Raw genomic sequence first — 19,762 nt, 5'->3', positions numbered from 1 at the left:
TTGTCCTCCTGGACACAGGCATTGGAGGGAGCTTTATCCATAAGGCTCTGGTCCAACATGTGCTACCCAAGACAATCAATGCAATCATTCTGAGCCTGCTGTGGTTCCTGCGTCACCAGCCCCACATCAACTGGGCAAAATGCAAATTGCTAGAAGTGGTCCTAAGTGTCACTACCATCCTTAAGGGTCCAGGACATCTTCCACATCTCTCTGCTGAAGCTTGACATTGTTTCCTGGCCAGGTAGAACGACCCCTTCAAGCCACTGAAATTGAAGCAGAGCAAGAAACTCTAGAAGAGTTTGTAACCAGCTGCAGTACATTTCTGTTCAAAATTTTTATGTATGCTTATCCTTTGTACATTGCCTGGTATGTAGGTGATTAACACATTTATTAAAGATAAAATACCTTACAGACTGAAAAAAATACGGCCCTGAAAAAAGTTCTTGGAAGCTGGCCTCTAATCTACAAACCCCCCAACTTTTAGCACAATTCCACAGATGTTTTCCTAATAAACCCAAGCCCAAGAAGTAGGGAAAGGGGCTTTGGAGAGGGAGTACTGTTATGTTTGCTGGCTCAGTTCTCGTAAGCTAGTGCACTCACTCCCGAATGGAGCAACAGCAGGCCTTATTAGCATGCTGGCTCTGCTCTCCTTAGGTGCACATGCACACTGGCCACCCAGACTTAAAGAGCCCGTGATGGGAAACAGGATGTGGCACACTTGGATGAAGTTATAGGCTTCAGCCCTTAAAAGAGCCTTTCAGACAACTAGACCTTGCCTCAGCAATGGATCTCCTGTCGCAGCATCAAGGGCAAGACCTATGCCAGCAGCTGGCAAATGCGCCCTGTAGCGGGACAATCTGGAGCTTCACATTTACCAGCTGTCCCCTCTGCAGGTTGGGCCCTTAGCTTCTGGTGGCCAGCAGGACTTAGGTGGGTCTCTAAGGCAGCAGTGGTGGCTAGAGTCCAGAGGTAGTGTTAATGAGATGACACTAGAATTTCAATATTTTTTGTATGGTGAATCATCATATATGTTTCTTAATGTTTTCTTAGAGGAGACCAAGGAATGGGTTCTATTCCTCTTGGCAGCAGATTTGACCAACACAGATTGGTGTGGTACTTGTCTTTTTTGAATCGGGAACCTTCTGGACAAGATAAATTGCATCCACCTTCTTATTTACAGGAGCCACAGAGACTGGGTTTTCCTACATCCTCATCTGTGCTTCCTGAAGGATCTCATGAATTAGGAATACTACAATCTCCTTAGAGAGCTCCACAAATGGAAGGATATCTAGCAACTGTTTCTGGTCTCATTCTCCTTCAAGAAAAGAAAGCGCATGGACTCCACTGTTCTCTGGACAAATCCAGAAAAGGAGAGGTCCTCTGGAGACTACCTTCTCTCTAGTGGAGAAGAGGAGTCAGAAAAGAGATCTGTTGACTTCTCTTCTTCAGAGTCATCTCCAGACCTATAACATTATCCCCAGGAGTACTCTGAGTCACAGAGTCCGACTGATATGCCAGTGATGAAGACCCAATGTCCATCCTGCAGACAATACCTGAGAGGGAAGCACTTGTTTGCTGGGGCCTGGAACTTCAGGGAAGATTTCTCATCCAATTGACTGGACATGACCATCAGAGCAGACTCCACCAGAAACCAGCATCAACACTGGAATCAGTGCAAAACTGCCAGGCAGCTGCAAGAACTCAAACAGTAGCTGCAGGTTGAACCTGTAGCCCTGTTGCTGAGCTGCAGAAGCTGCTGGCTTTCTAGGGAATCCTAGCATTTTCTCTCTCTACACTATAGAGAACTAGACATGCCTCAGCAGCAGTCCAATTTAACCAGCACTGAATGTGGCCCATATTGAGGCCAACATATAAGGAACTCCCAGAAGGCACACAGCTGCTGGTCCAACAACATTCGCAGCATCTGTCCCGTGAAAGCTCTGTTCATTTGGCCTCTGATCTTGATCCTGTGTTCCTGCCTTGTAATCTAGTTCCAGTATACTGGCTCCTGTCCAGCCCCTGGCTTCATGGTCATACCTCAGAACTAGTCTTTCCAGGTACGCTTCTTCCATCCAGGGTGGCCCTTGATAACTGAATCCTGCTAGCCTTGACAATCAGCCCCGATATCAGTGCATCAAGGTCTAGCATTGCTTTATCCAACGTCTGCTTGATTTTCCTGTCCAGCTCCTTCTCAAAATTACCAACACCAGAGCCACCTGGGAAGCAGGAAATGTGGCCATGTCTTCCTTGGAAACCAGAGGTGTATTGGTGGCTGATTACCTGGACAACTGGAGACCAATGTTTTTCCTGGGACTACATCAAACTTGAGCTCTCCTCTCCACAGGACAGCTTCAGGATTCATAGCTAAAGCCAGAACATATCACTCCCAGCGTTGTGCACTAATGGAGACTATTTACAATGCTTCTTCACCTTCACCTGATGCCTGGCATCGGAACTCCTCAATGCGAGAATCAAAGAAAAGGAACCTATCACCTTCTTCAGGCAGGAGGAGGCAGACAATGGCCTGTCTCCCTAGGCCTTCCTGATGCTCAGTGTTAAAGAAATTCAATGCCCCTTTCAAACTGATAAATCGCCAGCATCTAGTGCAACTTTTGGATTCATTGATATCGATGCCTTAGTTGCTGATGGGCCAGACTCTCGGTACTTGAAGTGCTTCATCAGCTCCAGCTAGAACAGATACCCTTTAGGGATCATGGTCTCACACTGGCTACATCTCTGGATGTCATGCAATGATCCCAGGCAAAGAACACATCTATTATGAGAAGCCATGATGGACATGACCTTGTCACACGCGGGGTGCCATTTCAAGCCACTGGCTTGCTTATCCATGACCAGATGGAAAATTAGTGCAGCAAAATAGAATGACTCGATGACCACGAGGTCAATGCTCTTCGGCACCACTTGGATGTGAGGGAAAAGGAAGCATAACCAAAAAATGACTGAAAAACCCACTAAAACATTAGAAAGTATAGAAAAAAAAGACCATGGGGGTCCCACGATCAATGAATTCGGTGAAAAATAGACTTTAAGAGAAAACCGAAAGCAAGAGAGTAAGAATGTGCTACCGGTGGGCTCTGTGGAAAAGATAAAACTTAAGGAGACTATGTGTGGCAAAATGTTATGCCGGCATGCCTAATGAGGCACAGCTAAAGTTCTAGAAACTTTGGCATAAAAGTTGCTGGCCAGGTTCCTTTGGATGATGTCATCCTACTTGTTCTGGGAAAAAAATATTATGCTATTAAAAAAAAAAAAAGCAGCTTGATTGGTTTTATTCTGCATGGTAAAATTATGAATATTTTGCAAGTAATATTAGTTATGATTACAATATTAAATAAATTCAAGACTAAACAATAAGTTTCTCAGGAAAATGATTTTGGTGGTTATGACGACAGAGCAATATGCTAGGGAAAAAGTGCTCATCCAGCGATTCTCTGTTAATCAACATATTTGGAGTCAGGAAGGAATTTTTTTGCAATGTTGCATAACTGGCTAGACATGCTCAGTTTACATGCATCAGTGTGATGCTGCATAGGATTTTGACACCAAAAAGAAAATTATTCCTTACCTGCTAATTTTCGTTCCTGTAGTACCATGGATCATTCCAGACGGTGGTTATGTCCCCCGTCCAGCAGATGGAGTCAGAACAAAAAATTCCCAGGGGAGGTCCCTTATAGCCACGCCTCCCCTGGCTCAATCCTCAGTAACAGACTATCAAAGCCAATAGAGAAGAGATAATACAAACAGAGGGATCAAGTGAACCAAACCAAAAGCCAACTGGCTAAAAATTGGAAACTAGTTTGTAACTAAAAAACCGAAAACTGTAAAACTTGCAAACAGTATTGTGATAAAAGTACAGTCTGAAGTACCAGAAGTATAGAAAAAAAGACTGAAACTAGAGACAGGTAAGCAGGGATGACCCCAATAACACGAAACCCCCAAAATAAGGGAGGGTGTCTGGAATGATCCATGCTACTACAGGAACGAAAATTAGCAGGTAAGGAATAATTTTCTTTTCCCTGTACGTACCAGGATCATTCCAGACGGTGGGATGTACCAAAGCTTTCCCATCATGGGTGGGCCGTGGACAGCCCTGCCCGAAGAACCCTGTCTCCCAGTTGTCCGAGAGAGGAAGCTCGGACGTCCAGACGATAATGTCTGGTAAAAGTGTGAATTGACTTCCAAGTGGCCGCTCTACAGATCTCCTGAATAGGTACAGAAGAACTCTCAGCCCAGGAGGTCGCTTGGCCTCGTAGAGAGTGAGCCTTAATCACCAACGGCGGAGACTTACCTACTCCAAGATATGCCGCTATGATCGCTCCCTTTAACCAGCGAGCAATGGACTGCTTCGAAGCCATACATCCCTTCCGAGGTCCAGACCAAAGAACAAATAAATGATCTGAGAGCCGGAACTCATTGGTTATCTCCAGATAGTGCAATAGGACTCGCTTTACATCCAACTTGCGAAGATCAGCCGGTTCTGAGGAAGAAAAGGAAGGAAGGTCCACCGACTGATTGAGATGGAAACTGGAGACCACCTTAGGCAAGAAGGAAGGAACAGTACGCAAGGAAACCCCATCAGGCGAAAAACGAAGATATGGCTCTCGGCAGGAGAGAGCCTGCAACTCCGAAATTCGTCGTGCAGAACTAATTGCCACCAGGAAAACTGTCTTAAGAGTGACATCCTTAAGAGTAGCCGAACGCAAAGGTTCAAAGGGAGAGGAGCAGAGAGCTCGAAGCACCAGGTTCAAGTTCCACGAAGGACAAGGTTATCGGATTGGAGGCTTCAAGTGCTTGACCCCTCTGAGGAAGCGCAGAATATCCGGATGAGAAGACAGAAGACTGCCGTCTGTCCCCTGAAGAAAAGCCCCCAAAGCCGCCACCTGAACCCGGAGAGAATTATAGGCTAGCCCGAGATCCAATCCCGCCTGCAAGAAGGAAAGAATCTGTACCACTGAAGCCTGTAAAGCCTGAATGTGCTTGGAGACACACCATTCTTCGAAGACTTTCCATACCCGGACATAGGTAACCGACGTGGAAGTCTTTCGTGCCCGTAACATAGTGGAAATAACTGGTTCAGGGTAACCGCAAAGTCTTAACCTGCGCCTCTCAAAAGCCAGGCCGCAAGACAGAAGCGATCTGCCTCTGGAAAAAATATTGGACCCTGGCGTAGTAACTGCGGGAGGTGCCCCAGTCGAAGAGGATTCTCCATCGCCAACTGGAGGAGATCCGCGAACCACTGGCGTCGAGGCCATTCCGGTGCAACGAGTATCACTGGACCCTGATGAGCTTCTATTCTTCGAATGACCTTTCCCACCAGAGGCCACGGTGGAAAGACATACACGGTGGAAAGACATTGTATTGTGTTATCTTCAATTCAATTTAGAACTTGTATTATCCCACAGCACCGTTATAGTATTATATTCTAGTTTGTTATATTGTTGTTTCGTAAATGATAATATTACCACAATATCATTATTGTTTGTTAAACATTCTCCTTATGGATGGTCCACGATCGATACAGCCTGTTTGCTGTTAATCCTGTTATATGTAATTAATATTTATTAATTCTGTTATTTGTAAAGCATTGTTGCTAATTATTGTTAATTGTAAACCGCGGTGATGTATATTTTACGTACTGCGGTATATAAAAACCTCTAAATAAATAAATAATAAATACAGAAGGGACTGTCGAGGCCAAGGAAGTACCAGTGCATCGACTCCTTCTGCACCGTGCTCCCTTCTTCGGCTGAAGAAGCGAGCTGCCTTTGCATTCCTGGACCTTGCCATGAGGTCCAGGCGAGGAACTCCCCAGCGTTCGATGATCAGAGCCATCGCTTCCTCCGAGAGTTCCCATTCTCCCGGATCCAGGTGTTGTCGGCTGAGAAAATCCGCCTGTACGTTTTCGACGCCTGCTATATGAGAGGCTGCTAGACGGAGAAGATGACGCTCCGCCCAATCCATTAGTCGGTCGATCTCTAATGACACCAACCGACTCCTTGTGCCTCCTTGACGGTTGATGTACGCCACCGTGGTAGCGTTGTCCGATAGGACTCGAACCGCTCTGAGACGTAGAAGGTGTAGGAAACCCCGCAGGGCAAGATGAGCTGCTCTGGCCTCTAAACGGTTTATGGGCCAAGACGATTGTTCCTTCGACCACTTTCCCTGTATCGCACTGTCCTGACAGACCGCACCCCAGCCTGAGAGACTGGCATCTGTGGTCACTATGATCCAGTCTGGAGAATGCAGGGAAACACCTTGAGCTAGATTCAAGGGGTCCATCCACCACACAAGACTGCGTCTTGCAAAGTCTGGAATTGGAAGGATCACCTGGTATTCCCGGGACACTGGCTTCCAACGGGAAAGCAATGCCCTCTGAAGTGGTCGTAGATGAGCAAACGCCCATGGCACTAGGTCGATGGTGGAGGCCATGGTTCCTAGAACCTGAAGATAGTCCCACGCTCTCGGGAACTCGAGAGCCAAGAACCTGATGATCTGCTCGCGCAGAGCCTGCACCCTCTCTTGGGTGAGGAACACCATGGCAGCTCTTGCGTCGAAGTGGGCACCCAGAAAGTTCAAAGTCTGAGAAGGTTGAAGCTTGCTTTTTGTAAAATTGACTATCCACCCCAGGGTCTGGAGAAGCTGAATTACCCTGTCGACCGCTTGAATTCCCTGTGACTGTGATTTCGCCCTGATGAGCCAATCGTCCAGGTAAGGGTGTACCAGAATTCCTTCCCTCCTGAGCGCCGCTGCAACTACGATCATTATCTTTGTGAAAACTCGAGGTGCCGTGGCTAGGCCAAAAGGTAAAGCCCGGAACTGAAAGTGCTGATCTAAAATCTTGAAGCGAAGATAACGTTGATGGGAAGGAAGAATCGGAATATGTAGGTATGCCTCCGTCAGATCCAAGGAGGCCAAGAATTCTCCCGGATGTACAGCCGCCAAGACCGAACGCAGCGTCTCCATGCGAAATCGAGGAACGCGGAGAGAGTTGTTGACTGTTTTGAGATCCAAGATTGGAAGAAACGTACCTTCCTTCTTGGGCACTATGAAATAGATGGAATAGTGACCCCGTCCCAGTTCGGAGACCGGCACCGGCACAATTGCCCCCAAGGCAAGTAGACGATTTAAGGTCTGTTGAACTGCTTGGCGCTTGAGAAGAGATCCGCAAGGTGAGAACAGGAATCTGTTTGGTGGAGCGCGTACAAAATCTAACGCGTAGCCATGTCTTAGAATACTTAGAACCCATTGGTCTGAGGTTATTTGGACCCACGCCTTTTAGAAGAGCGCAAGTCGACCCCCCAGCCGGGGAATCGACTCGTGGGTCCGCCTGGCATCATTGAGACGACTTAGCCGAGGTGCCCGCACCTTGACCATCCTTACCGGGTCGACGGCCTCGAAAGGACCGATTCCAAGTGTGTGAATGAGATGAAGGAGGTCGAGGTGGTTGTTGTCTGGTGGGACGCCCTCTGCGTTGATTACGATATCGGCCTCTGTTAGTATTAAAAGATCTGTACGAGCGTGGCCGATCCTCTGGTAACTTGTGAACTGTATTCTCATTAAGGGATTTAATAATCTGATCCAGGTCCTCACCAAACAGGTACTTGCCCTTAAAGGGAAGAGACCCAAGACGCGTCTTGGATGAAGCATCCGCGGACCAATTTCTTAACCAAAGGAGGCGGCGCGCCGACACCGCTGCAACCATGGCTCTAGCTTGAACCCTGATAAGGTCATAGAGAGCATCAGCCCCATAAGCTACCACTGCCTCCAATCTTTCAGCCTGTTGAGCCTCAGAATCTGGAAGAGCCTGTGAAGTAAGCAGCTGTTGCACCCATCGGAGTCCTGCCCGCTGTGCTAACGAACTACAAATAGCAGCTCGCATACCCAGAGCTGAAACCTCAAAAACTCTCTTCAGGAAGACTTCCAATTTCCTATCCTGAATATCTTTCAATGCTGTTCCGCCAGTGACAGGAATGGTGGTGTGTTTAGTCACAGCAGAAACAGCCAAATCCACAGCAGGAACCTTAAGAAGTTCCAAAAGATCCGCTGGCAAAGGATATAATTTGTCCATAGCTCTACCAACCCTAAGGTTAGCCTCAGGAGTGTCCCATTCTCTGGAAATTAGCTGTAGAATAGAATGATGCGTAGGAAAAGCCTTTGCTAGTGGACGAAGACCTGCTAAAAGAGGATCCCCCTTTTTAATATTAGGATCTGGAGCCACTGGGTCCGGAGGAGGGTCAATATCCATCTCCTGTAGGATGTGTGGTATAAGTTCCTCTAGCTCTCCAGCTTGAAAAATTCTGAGAACCCTGGGATCATCTCCCTCGACATGAGCCACCAGGGAAGGATCATCAGAGAGTGGATCCAGAGAGGGATCTCCACCCCCTACTGGCTGCGGAGCTGCTGGAGTGGGCAGGGAACCCCCAGAAATTCCTGGGTGTCCCTTCGGAGGAGAGGTGTCACCTTGGGGAAAGAGACTTCCCAGGGAAGGTATCGTACAAGGCAGCTTAGCTGGAGGAGGACCTCCTCCCCCCAGAAAGCTGTCTCTGCTGCATACAAATGCGCTGTGCATTAGAACTACAAACTCAGGAGAGAAAAAATCATGAGAAGATGTCCCAGGCCGAGACACAGGCTGAACTCCGGCAGCAGAGATAGGCAGGGTAGTAGAGAATTGAGCGTCTGTATTCTCCTCAGAGAAACCGTCGTTTGTAGCTGAGGACAAAATGGCCGCCGTTGCCGTGGACGACGGAAACAGAGCGTGTCTCTTTCGTTCCCCACGGTCCTGAAGACGCTCGAGCTCCCTCGCAGGAGGGCTGTCTTCCCCTTCTGAAGACATTCTGACAGAAAAATTTTTTTCGGTCGGAGCAGGTAAAATTGCTTACTGTAGTAAGAAACTGAAACCTGACAGGAGGGAGGAGGGGCAGCACGCGCGCGCGCGCGAAAAAAATCTAATCAGTCAAACTAAACAGAGAGACTGAAGGTCCGGCCCGGTTACCCACCCACCGACCCGAGAAAACCGTCGAGGAATGTGACCTCTCGACGGCAGGCGGCCCCGGGGAATATTACGTCGCGGGGCCGCGGGTTGGGAAGAAAAAACTTCAGACTGCCGTCCACCTCAAGGGTGGGGCGGGTACAAGCGGCTTCGGGCAAAAGGGGAGGGATCGGCACCACCGATGTGCTCCTTCAGACCTAAAAGCCCCGTAGTAGTTCTTTCTTTCCTCAAATAAACGACGCCCTAAAACAAAAAATTAAACACTTACCTCCAACCCTGTGATAAAAAAGGGAAGAGGTAGGAAAGAAATAAATAAGACAGAAATACAGCCTGTCAGCAAGAAAAAAATTGTTCTCTGAGGAACAAAAAGAAAATTGCTTTCTAAAACTAAATAGTTAAAATAAATTTAGTAGTAAGCAACTTGATCCCTCACAGCAAAATAAAATAAATTAGGAAAGTAGAAAACCCTAAGGCTTGATGCTGGGGACCGCAGTGTCCCCTGCTCAACATCTGCTGGAGTCAGAACTATACTGGGGATTGAGCCAGGGGAGGCGTGGCTATAAGGGACCTCCCCTGGGAATTTTTTGTTCTGACTCCATCTGCTGGACGGGGGACATAACCACCGTCTGGAATGATCCTGGTACGTACAGGGAACAATAATTGTCCAGATAACAAAGTTCAAATGCTTCAGATGGCCATCATAACAGGAAATTCCAGCTAATTATCCACCTTCATTGCCTTATGTATAATCATCGGTCAGGAATGCACACGGTGGAGAAGGCAACAGTTTGATATTTGACTGCCTGTAAGTTGGTGGCAGCAATCACATCATGAAAAGATCCCCTGAATGCAAGTTCCCCAACACGAACCCGTGTTGGGGCATTTGCATTTCACTTGGGCTGAGTTAAGTTTTGTATGCATAAGAAAATTTAAAATAAAAAAAATGTGCATTCCTGGCTGATGATTATACATAAGGCAATGAAGGTAGATAATTAGCAGGAAGTGCCTATTATGATGACCATCTGAAGCATTTGAACTTTGTTACCAGGACGGTTATTGTTTGGTGTCACAGTTGTATCCTTTCCATTTCATTCCCTTGCTGTTTTGCATAGGATTTTGCACAGGATCAGCACATAAGAGCTCTAAATTACTAAGATTCATAATGGTAGGAGGAGAAGAGCTATAAAAACATTAAATAGTATCTTCTCAGAAATGAAATATAAGTAACAAAAAGAGGGTTCTTACAGTTTGTTTTAGCTGTAAAATAAATGTATCAATCTTTTGGTTATTTCTGATATTTTAAATAGCAATTCAATTGTTAAAGAACTAGTTGAAAATCCCTGAAGTGTCTGATAATAAATTTTCACTTTCATCCATATTCATCAGCATCAACGACTCATGATGACAGGGGAAAAGGGGAATGGTATTCAGACAGCAACCAACGAGTGCACCGACTTTTACAGTCTAGGGAAGCAAATAAACATGGGAGTAACTTGCTCCATCATTGCTCTCTGCTTCAACGGCAAGGAATTACAGGAAACTGGGTTCAGACAGTAACAGAGTGCCCTGAATTTTACAGTTTTGGAAACCGATAAGCATGGGGGTAACCTGCATGGTTCGGCAAATACTATCATAAGCTTGCTGGGCAGACTGGATGGACCTTTTGGTCCTTTTCTGCTGTCATTTCTATATTTCTATGCCCCAATTTATTTACTATAAAACTAGCAGTTGGAATAAAATCTTGTAGCGTGACTTATTTTTCAAGTGGGTGTTGAATAACCAAAACAGGCACCACAACTAGTTACACTTCAAGTGACAAGTCCATTAACTGCTATTAATCAAGTTTACTCAGGGATCAGCCACTGCTATTAATTGCATCAATAGCATGGGATCTTCTTAGTGTTTGGGTAATTGCCAGGTTCTTGTGGCCTGGTTTGGTCTCTGTTGGAAACAGGATGCTGGGCTTGATGGACCCTTGGTCTGATCCAGCATGGCAATTTCTTATGTTCTTATGTTGAACTAGCTCCCATACATGTGTGAAAGTAACTGGTAAGGTCAGAATATATTAACTCATAAGAACATAAAAAATGCTATGCTGAATCAGATCAAGATCCATCGAGCCCTGCATCCTGTCTCCAACAGTGGCCAATGCGAGTCACATGTATCTGGCAGATCCCAAAAAATGGATCTATTTCTTGTTACTCCCAAAGATAGCAAAGGTTTTCTCTAGTCTGTCTACTTAATAATGTTTTATGGACTTTCCTCCAGGAACTTGTCCAAACCACTTTTAAACCCCACTATGCTAGTCACTGTTGCGTCGGAGGTGGACCCTTGGGCTGACGCAACCCATAGGTGAGGACCTATGGATCCCCACCATCGGCAAGTGGAGTGGGCTGATAGGCAGAGGCCGCTGGAGTTTCACCTATACCAGCCCTCGTTCCCCGCGGATTAAGCCTTTGGGTGCTGGGGCCGGCAGGACATAGGTGGGCCTCGAGGTTGAATAGCAAGAGAGGTTGGTTCAGCCCAGAGACAGCAGAGGATAGATGGCCTAGTCCTACTCTGGTCTGGGTGAGGTACTGGAACTCGGGCACCAATGGAACAGAGGCTGACTGAGGGCGCTTGAGCAAAGATAGGCTGAAGCCTATTAAGTCCTTGTCCAGGGAGAAGGCTTGGAGAGGTGTCAATGACAGGCTTGGATCAGGGCCGGCAGCAATGCAGAGGTCGTGGCAAGCAATGCTGAGATCTGATCACAGAGAAGTCAATAGCGTTAGTCAATCAAGGCAAAGGTCTGATCACGGAGAAGTCAATTACGTTAGTCAACTGAAGCAATGGTCTGATCACGCAGAAGTCAATAGTGTTAGTCAATCGAAGCAATGGTCAGGGTCTGAAGACAGGCAGTAGCGTAGTCAGGCGTAGCAGAGGTCTGGGTCTGGAGATAGGCTGTAGCATAGTCAAGCGAAGCAAAGTTGAGGTCCGTGCAATCAATCCAAAGCATAGGCAGGGTAGGAACGAAGAGAACAGGAACCAGGAATAACGAGGATCAGGAATGAAGAATAGAGACAAATCTCTAGCAGCAACGAGTTCTCGAGTGGTGAGGAGTCCTGTTGCAAAAGCAAAGCTATGGAGAAAAGCCTGAGTTTAAATACAATGAAGAGTTTAACATCATCATCCGGGGCCGTGGCTAGGTTCCCGCCACGGTCCCTTACTTAAGGATCAGCGATGCGGGTAGTGGAGTCTCTCTGCGGACCACGTGGAGAGGCCCAACGAGCAATGGTATCCTGACCTGAAACGCTGGGGACTATGGCAGAGCTGGAGGCACTGGGGGAGGCCCGAGGTCGGTGCTGGCAGCCCACCACCGCTAGCGAGGGGAACCAGAAGCTGGAGTCCTTTTCTAGTTCCACTATATCGTTTTTAAAATGGGGCAACTAGAACTGTATACAATACCCAAGGAGATCGATATTCAGCACCACGAAGCCAGATAAGGAAGGATTTATCTAAGTGGCAGCAGCTGAATATCTGGCTACATTTAGTGGTCGCCACTTATCCAGCTAAATGGTGGGAAGGAAATGGGTGTTTCAGGGATGAGCAATTTATCTGATTAACACAGCCAGATAAGTAGTGATATTTAAACTTATCTGGCTGTTTTAACTGGATAAGTTAGACCTGCTATCAGGTCTAAAGTTAGCTGGATAAGGCTTATCAGCTAACTAGCAACTTAATCAGGGATATTCAGTAGCATAGTCGTGCAGATGAATATCCCTAGTAAGTTAGCTGGATAAGTTTTATCCGGCTAATTTACTTAATGGCTATGTTGAATATCGAACCCTTCGGTGAGGTCACACAATGGATCAATACAGCAGCAAATATGACAATTTTCCATTTTATTCTCTATTCCTTTTAATATAACGTGGTTTACGGAATCTCATGACGTGGTTCACGGAATCTCATGATTGGGATACGGCAATACCGGGCTATAACTTGTTAAGGAAGGACAGAGAGAATAGAAAAGGGGGAGGCATGGCTCTTTATATCAAAACAATATCCAAGCATCTGAGCTGCAAGGAAGATGGGGCAATAAAGAAGCACTATGGGCCAACCTAAAAAAAGATGGGACATCCATTTTTATTGGAGTGGTTTACAGGCCTCCAAACCAAAAGGAAGAGCTTGACAGAGATCTGGTTGAAGACATCCTAAAGATGGGAAAGAAGGGAGATGTGGTGATCGTCCAGTGCAGCTCACTGCTTCAATGGCAGGGGGAATGAAGAAAAGAGGATTTATATTAAAAAACCAACAAGGACTGAATTGCACAGGCTGGGTAAACAAGTGTGGGAGTAGGTTGCTTATTACGGTGGTTACTACCCCAAACCAATTTAGCTAGATACTTCACTTAGATGCAGCTCCAGCACTGCTATCTACATCGATGGAGGGGGTGGAAGGGAAATAGAACCAAAAAATTACTTAAAAGGGACAAGAGTAACAGATAAGTATGAAAAAATAAATGTGAAAGCTTACTGGGCAGAATGGATGGACCGTTTGGTCTTCTTCTGCCATCATTTCTATGTTTCTACATATATCATTCCTAACACTCTATATTCTAGTTTCCTTTTCTTATGCGTGCTTGTTTCACAACCTATCTGTGCATGCATACACGCACAACTTTCAAGAAACATTGCCTGCAAATCATTTTCCTAAGAACTCCCTGCAGAGTTTCCTTTTGAAAATCCAGTGGCTGGTCAGTGCTTCAGGGATTTTTTTTTACCCCACATACTTTGCAAGTGCAAAGTACAGAGGGTAAATTACTCGCAAGCATTTCAAAATTAAAACCCTGCACATATTTTAGAATCTCTGCCCCAACCTCACCCTCAGTGGCACCCTTCTTGTCATGGATAAAATTAAGCATGCTGTGGACAGCGTACATACTTTTACCCACATACAGAGAGGGGGGGAGGGGTCAATCTTCAAAGGGACTTTCTCACATGCTGTGGGAACTCCATAAAAAAAAACCTCTTGGGAGTTCCCAGTGGCTTTGTATATTTCTATGAAGCTCAATTTAAAAGTAAAAAAGAAATATCTACAATAACTGTACTCAACAAAAGCAGTCAAAGTCTTCCTCTAATTTGTTATCAGATGCATACAAACTGACACTTAGGTCTCTGTCCAGGAACAGAGCCAAAAATCGCTGGTGTCACAGATGAAATTCACACATTATAAATGATAAGCAAGTATTGATAATAAGCAATAGCTTCTACATTTCCATATGCATTAAATTCCTGTATTTAGACTTAAATCCTATAACTAATACTAGCTATGCATATGCTTACATTCTGCTTGCATGATCTAATCGTCAATTAAGCTGTAAACAACTTAATTTATTTCGATATAATGAAAACGTCAGCCTCTAATAACTAAATATATATTTCACCTAGCAAGCAATAATTATACTTCATCTTTGGTTCTCTCGTCTTTAGTTGTTACTGTAATCTTGCCTCAAGCTAGAGTGCAGTCTCAAATCTTATAACAACTATTAGCCTCACCATCAAAAGGAAATCTAAACTGGATTTCCAGAAAATTCTCCACAACATAAATACCTGTTTACCTACTGAAATCTCTTTGGAAACTTCCCCCTTTATGTTTTCTCTTTTATTTTGTGCCACTTTGGGAGATAACTCTTAGGGAAGAACACGCTCCTGAGAAATTAATTGTGGCCATCTCATTACCCTGACTATGCTGTCCCTGCATCTCTTCTTACTCACCGTTGATTAGGTACGGATGGTTACAACATTTCCGCAATTCCATCATAGTGTTTATGAGGTTGGGCATGTTGTGCTGGTTGGCACCCTTGGTAAGGAAAGCAAAGTTTTTTTCCAGGATGGCTCTGTAGTATTTCTTCTGGATATTTGTCAGTTCCACTTCAATTATGGTTTCCTGCTTTGGTGCTAGATTCTTCTCCACATCATCTTTTAGCCGCCGTAACATCATGGGCTTCAGAATGGACTGTAACTTTTTCACCTGCCCAGAATATCACAGGGATTGGGACATTTAGAGGGAAATATGGTTCTGCTTATATATTACATTCTTAGCTTTAGGTATAGCTGGAGAAATGAGCATGGTTTGATGGTTCAGAAGACAATACTCTTTGTTGCCAGGCTCAGACTCCATGGATGGAAATGTATACTAAAAATAGGAACAATATTAGTGGCTCTACATACTGACACTCAAATAAAAGACTGGAAGAAAAGGGGTCATACAAGGAAGAATAAGTAACAATAAATAAAAAGTAAAAAAAAAAACAAAAAAACCCACCAAATAAAAGTATAGGATCCTCTAAGACTTTGATAAACAACTTGAAACTCAGAAATTATTCTGAATAAAATGCAGTTAATGTGTGAACATTGAGATTAAAAGAAAGGTAGAAATAGTTCTATGACACTTGGTGTGCTGCTGGTTTGTTTTGTTGAGTGACAAAGTTTTGACTCACTGTTCTATATTTTATCCTGTACTGCATTTTTAAAATATATTTTACCATCATATAGGGATTCAGTTAATTTATACATTTTTTCAGAAGTTAAAAAATTTTACCTAGCTCTTCAAGCAGAAATGAGAAGATCCAGCACTGATTTTTAAAGGTTGAAAGGTCAAATTATTTCTTACCCAATGAATTTCCTTATCTTTAATCCAGTCAGACCAGTGGGTTATGCTTACCAACTACCAAATGGCAACAGAAATCAACAGGCACACTGATGTCACTCCTTATATGAATCTGTGCTGACACGAGCATGCCAGTATTTCTGTAACAAACTAATTGTGGACAACTTTAATCCTATAAACACCAGTACAACTGAACCAAAAGACAGAATTTCTATCTATCTTTGTTGTTTTTCTTTTTTTAAATTAGAATTTCCAAAGGAACCAGTAAGAATATAAGATAACAACATACAACAGATAGAAGGAACCATTCACCTGCAGAGCTTTGTAGAAAAGCAAGGAATTAAACTTTCTTTCCCATTATATACATTTTCTCTAGAAATTACTAGAAAGGAAGAAAGATTTGACAGCATAGGGTGAGACCTAGAATGGTCTGACTGGACTCAAAGAAAGGAAACTATCAGGCTATCAGGTAAAGTCATTTAATCTTCCTCTTCATCCAGAAGAAGAATATACCCAAGTCCAGACCAGTGGGATGTATCCAAAGTATTCCCTAATAGGTGGGACACTGCCCCAGCCCCTCACATAATTCCCCAAAACAAAGGAGGCCTTCTCCCTGACTCTAACATCCAAGTGGAAATACTTAGCAAAGGTGTGTAAAGAAGAGCATGTTTCCACCTTACAAATCTCAAAGGAGATATCAATGCCCAACCTTACAAAACACTATGATAATCTCGGTTCAGCCCAAGAAGTAATCTGAGCTCTTGTAGAATGAGCCCTTATCTGCTTAGACAAAGGAGCTCCAGAATCCACATAGGCTGCCGTGATCATCTCCTTAATCCAATATGCCGCCATAGCTCTAGTGGTCACTTCACCTTTCTGTACTCCCTTATCAAGAATGAAAAGAAGATCAGACTTCCTGAACCTTGAGGTACCTTAAGAGAACTATTCTGACATACCGAGGGCAAGGACATCTATACTCCTCTGAATCTTTCTCCTTGCTAAACCAAGGCAAGGAAATTGACTGATTCATATGAAAATCAGAGACCATCTTCAGCAGAAAGGACTGTACAAATCTAGACCAAATCCTTGGAAAAACAATAAAGGCTCTCTACAAGAAAAGGCCTGCAGCTCAGTGACTCTCCTGGCTGAACACCATCTTCAAGGTAAGTTGTTTCAAAGGAATACCTTTGATAAGCTCAAAATGAGATCTAGACAAAAAGGAAAAAAAAAAACAAGTTCAAATCCCAAGATGGAACCAGATTCCGCAATGGAGATCTCACATGATTAACACCTTTCAAGAAACAAGATATATCCGGATGCGAGGACAACAATCTCCCCTGAACATGCCACCTGTAGCAAGTGAGAGCTAACACCTGACCCTTCAAGGTATTAACAGCCAAACCCTTGGACAGGCCTTCCAGCAAAAAATAGAATTAAAGCCTGCTCAGGGATACAGAACCATTTTGAGCATCAATCCTCAAATACCCTTCAAATATGCACATACGCCTAGGAAATGGAAAATTTTCTAGCCTTCAAGGCGGGGTGTGACACTACACCCTGTGGGTCATATTGCCCTATTTCCCTTATAAATACAGAATTGAAGATACTAGCCAATAGGCTGGGTCTGGTGGCTCCGTTATTGATACATGGGGATCAATCTGGGTTTGCGTCGGGGAGACTTGCCTCAGACAACGTCATTAGCGTTCTGAACTTGATGTGGTAGGTGAGAAAGCAGAATATTCCAGTGATTATTTTGGCAGTGGATGCTGGAAAAGTCCTTGACAGGGTCAATTGGTCTTTCCTAATTCAAGTCTTGGAAAGGTTTCAGTTGGGCTCTAAATTTATCACATGGATAAAGAAACTATACACAAGTCCACGGGTATGTCGCAAGATAAATGGGTTAATTCAGAGGCTTTTGAAGTTCAGAAGGGAACTCTCCAGGTATGCCCACTGTCTCCTTTACTTTTCACTTTTTCACTGGAAGGATACATAGGGAGGAAAGAATAAGAAGTATACAGATAGGTGAGATTAGTTATAAAATGATTTTATTTGCAGGTGACATTCTGCTTTACTTTGGAGTCCCCAGATGAATCACTAAAGATGCTGTTGGGGGAAATGCATGGATATGGTTTAGTTACAGGGTTCAAGATAAATGAGGAGATTTTAAACATCTCAGTCTCAACAGAATGTATTCACAGATTGAAAAACTGCAGTTAAGCATGGCCAAGGAATGGGTGAAATATCACAGGATGCGTATTGGCCTGGAGGGGGATCAGTTGTTTAATCTGAATTACAGCGCATTGCTGAAAAATATATACAGTGATTATGACAAATGGGAATAGAAGGGGTTGTCATGGCTGGTTCGGATAACCACTGTGAAAATGAATGTCTTGCCACAATTATGTTATTTGTTTCTTACTTTCCCCAATCAGTGTTCCTGATCATCTTTTAAAGTTGTGGCAGAAAAAGATATTCAGTTTCATATAAAAACATAGATTTCCAAGAGTGTCGAAGGGGGTGCGTTACCAATCTAAACTTAGGGGAGGCTTAGGTGTACCTAATTTGGAATGGTATTTTTGCAACTTTCCAACTGAAAGCGATTATTGATTGGCACAGAAGAAGAGAGGTTAAACCCCGAGTACAAATGGAACAGAGCTGGACAGGGAAATATTCCCTAGAAATGAGAGTTTAGAAGGGTGGAGATTTGGTGATGAAAGAGCTATCATCTTGCTCATATGTGATATTAGGTGTGTGGAAAATGTGGAGACCCATATTAGTAGGGGCATGTGATTTTTATCATCATTCCTCTTTTTTATTTAATAGGGCGTATCCACTTGTAACATCGTGGCTGACTGTTCCCGATGAGAGGCATTGGGGAAAACCAGGTTAGAGCAGGTCTGGGGGGTTCAAGGGACTGTACCCATCTCGAATTTGCAGGAAAGATACTCTATCGGGTGCAGAGATACATACTCATTTGTCCAGCTGTTGCACTTTGTTAATCAAAGGAGAGTAGTGAATGATCTTAAAACGGGCAAGTCATTGTTGAGGGACTCTGCAACCAAGTGGATAAACTATGTAGACCAATCTCCAAAATTTATGGTGTGCTGAATGCAGACTTCAAAGTCAAGCCTGCTCATTTTAGAGCTTGGGAAAGGGATTTGTGTGAACCACTAGAGAACGATGTGTAGGACTAGTGTTTTATAGTCAGGAAGAAGTGCTCTATTTCTTCTGCCTCAATGGAAAATGGTTATAAGATACTTTTTAGATAGTATTTATCACCGGACAAATTGATAAGATGCTCCCAGGAGTGACTGAGGTGGGCTGGAGGGGTTGTGGAGGGAGGAGGACATTCTTTCATTTATGGTGGGGTTGTCCTGAGGTGAAGAAGATGTGGGATGAGATCACTTTATTTTTTTTCTTCGATGATGGGGGTATCTGTGATGCAAGATCCTAAACTGTTTTCGCTTGGAATTTCCACTCAAACACTGTCCGAGTTGGAGTATAAACTATTTATGCAGGTGTTGCTAGCCACTAAGTTGGCATATAAGTGATGTAATAAAGGGAATCTGTGCATGTCATCAAATAAGGGTAGGCTTCACAGAGTATACCATTTGGGGAAATTGACAGCTATTAAAAATAGTTTTTTGATCAGGTTTAACAGGATTTAGGCACCTTATATTAAGTGGCTGGAAACCAGTTGAGGTGATAAGCCTTAGTTCTTATTGCTGTAACCTATTTCTTACTTAATTTTCATCTTACATGGTCTCAGTTTTGCACTGTTACATCATATTGTATTGTATTTTATCTTACATATATTTTGTTTTGTTTCACAGGCTTTTGCTCTGCACAGAATTAAGTTAGAGGCTTATGAAAAACTCAATGTGGGGTATGCTGTATTAGTATGCCTGTGTATACAAGTTTTCTCAAAGGTTGGAAAGGTGTAGGGAGGGGGCATCTAAAGAAGAAGTAACAACTCAGTTAAGTGTTGCAGTGACTTTGTATAGCAATGTTCAGCTAGTCTTCATTGCTTGGCTGCTTTATATGCTACAGCAAAATTGCTTAACTTGCAATAGGTGTTATCCCAGGACAGCAGGATGTAGTCCT

At 44.1% G+C, this 19,762-nt stretch overlaps 1 protein-coding gene across 4 annotated transcripts in view; it reads right to left on the bottom strand.

Annotated features, from left to right (window-relative positions):
* CHD6 (chromodomain helicase DNA binding protein 6) overlaps positions 1 to 19,762 on the bottom strand; it is a 586,770-nt gene that overhangs the window by 260,800 nt on the left and 306,208 nt on the right. For all 4 annotated transcript variants that reach the window (XM_029614845.1, XM_029614844.1, XM_029614846.1 and 1 more), the window contains one exon: positions 14,764 to 15,019. In XM_029614845.1, coding sequence (XP_029470705.1) covers positions 14,764 to 15,019 — 256 coding nt within the window. The remainder of the gene's footprint in view (positions 1 to 14,763; positions 15,020 to 19,762) is intronic.

Source organism: Rhinatrema bivittatum, chromosome 8, assembly GCF_901001135.1.
Source record: "Rhinatrema bivittatum chromosome 8, aRhiBiv1.1, whole genome shotgun sequence".
Lineage (NCBI taxonomy): Eukaryota > Metazoa > Chordata > Amphibia > Gymnophiona > Rhinatrematidae > Rhinatrema > Rhinatrema bivittatum.
The sequence above is the reverse complement of the archived record's forward strand: the minus strand, read 5'-3'. Positions and strand labels throughout refer to the sequence as shown.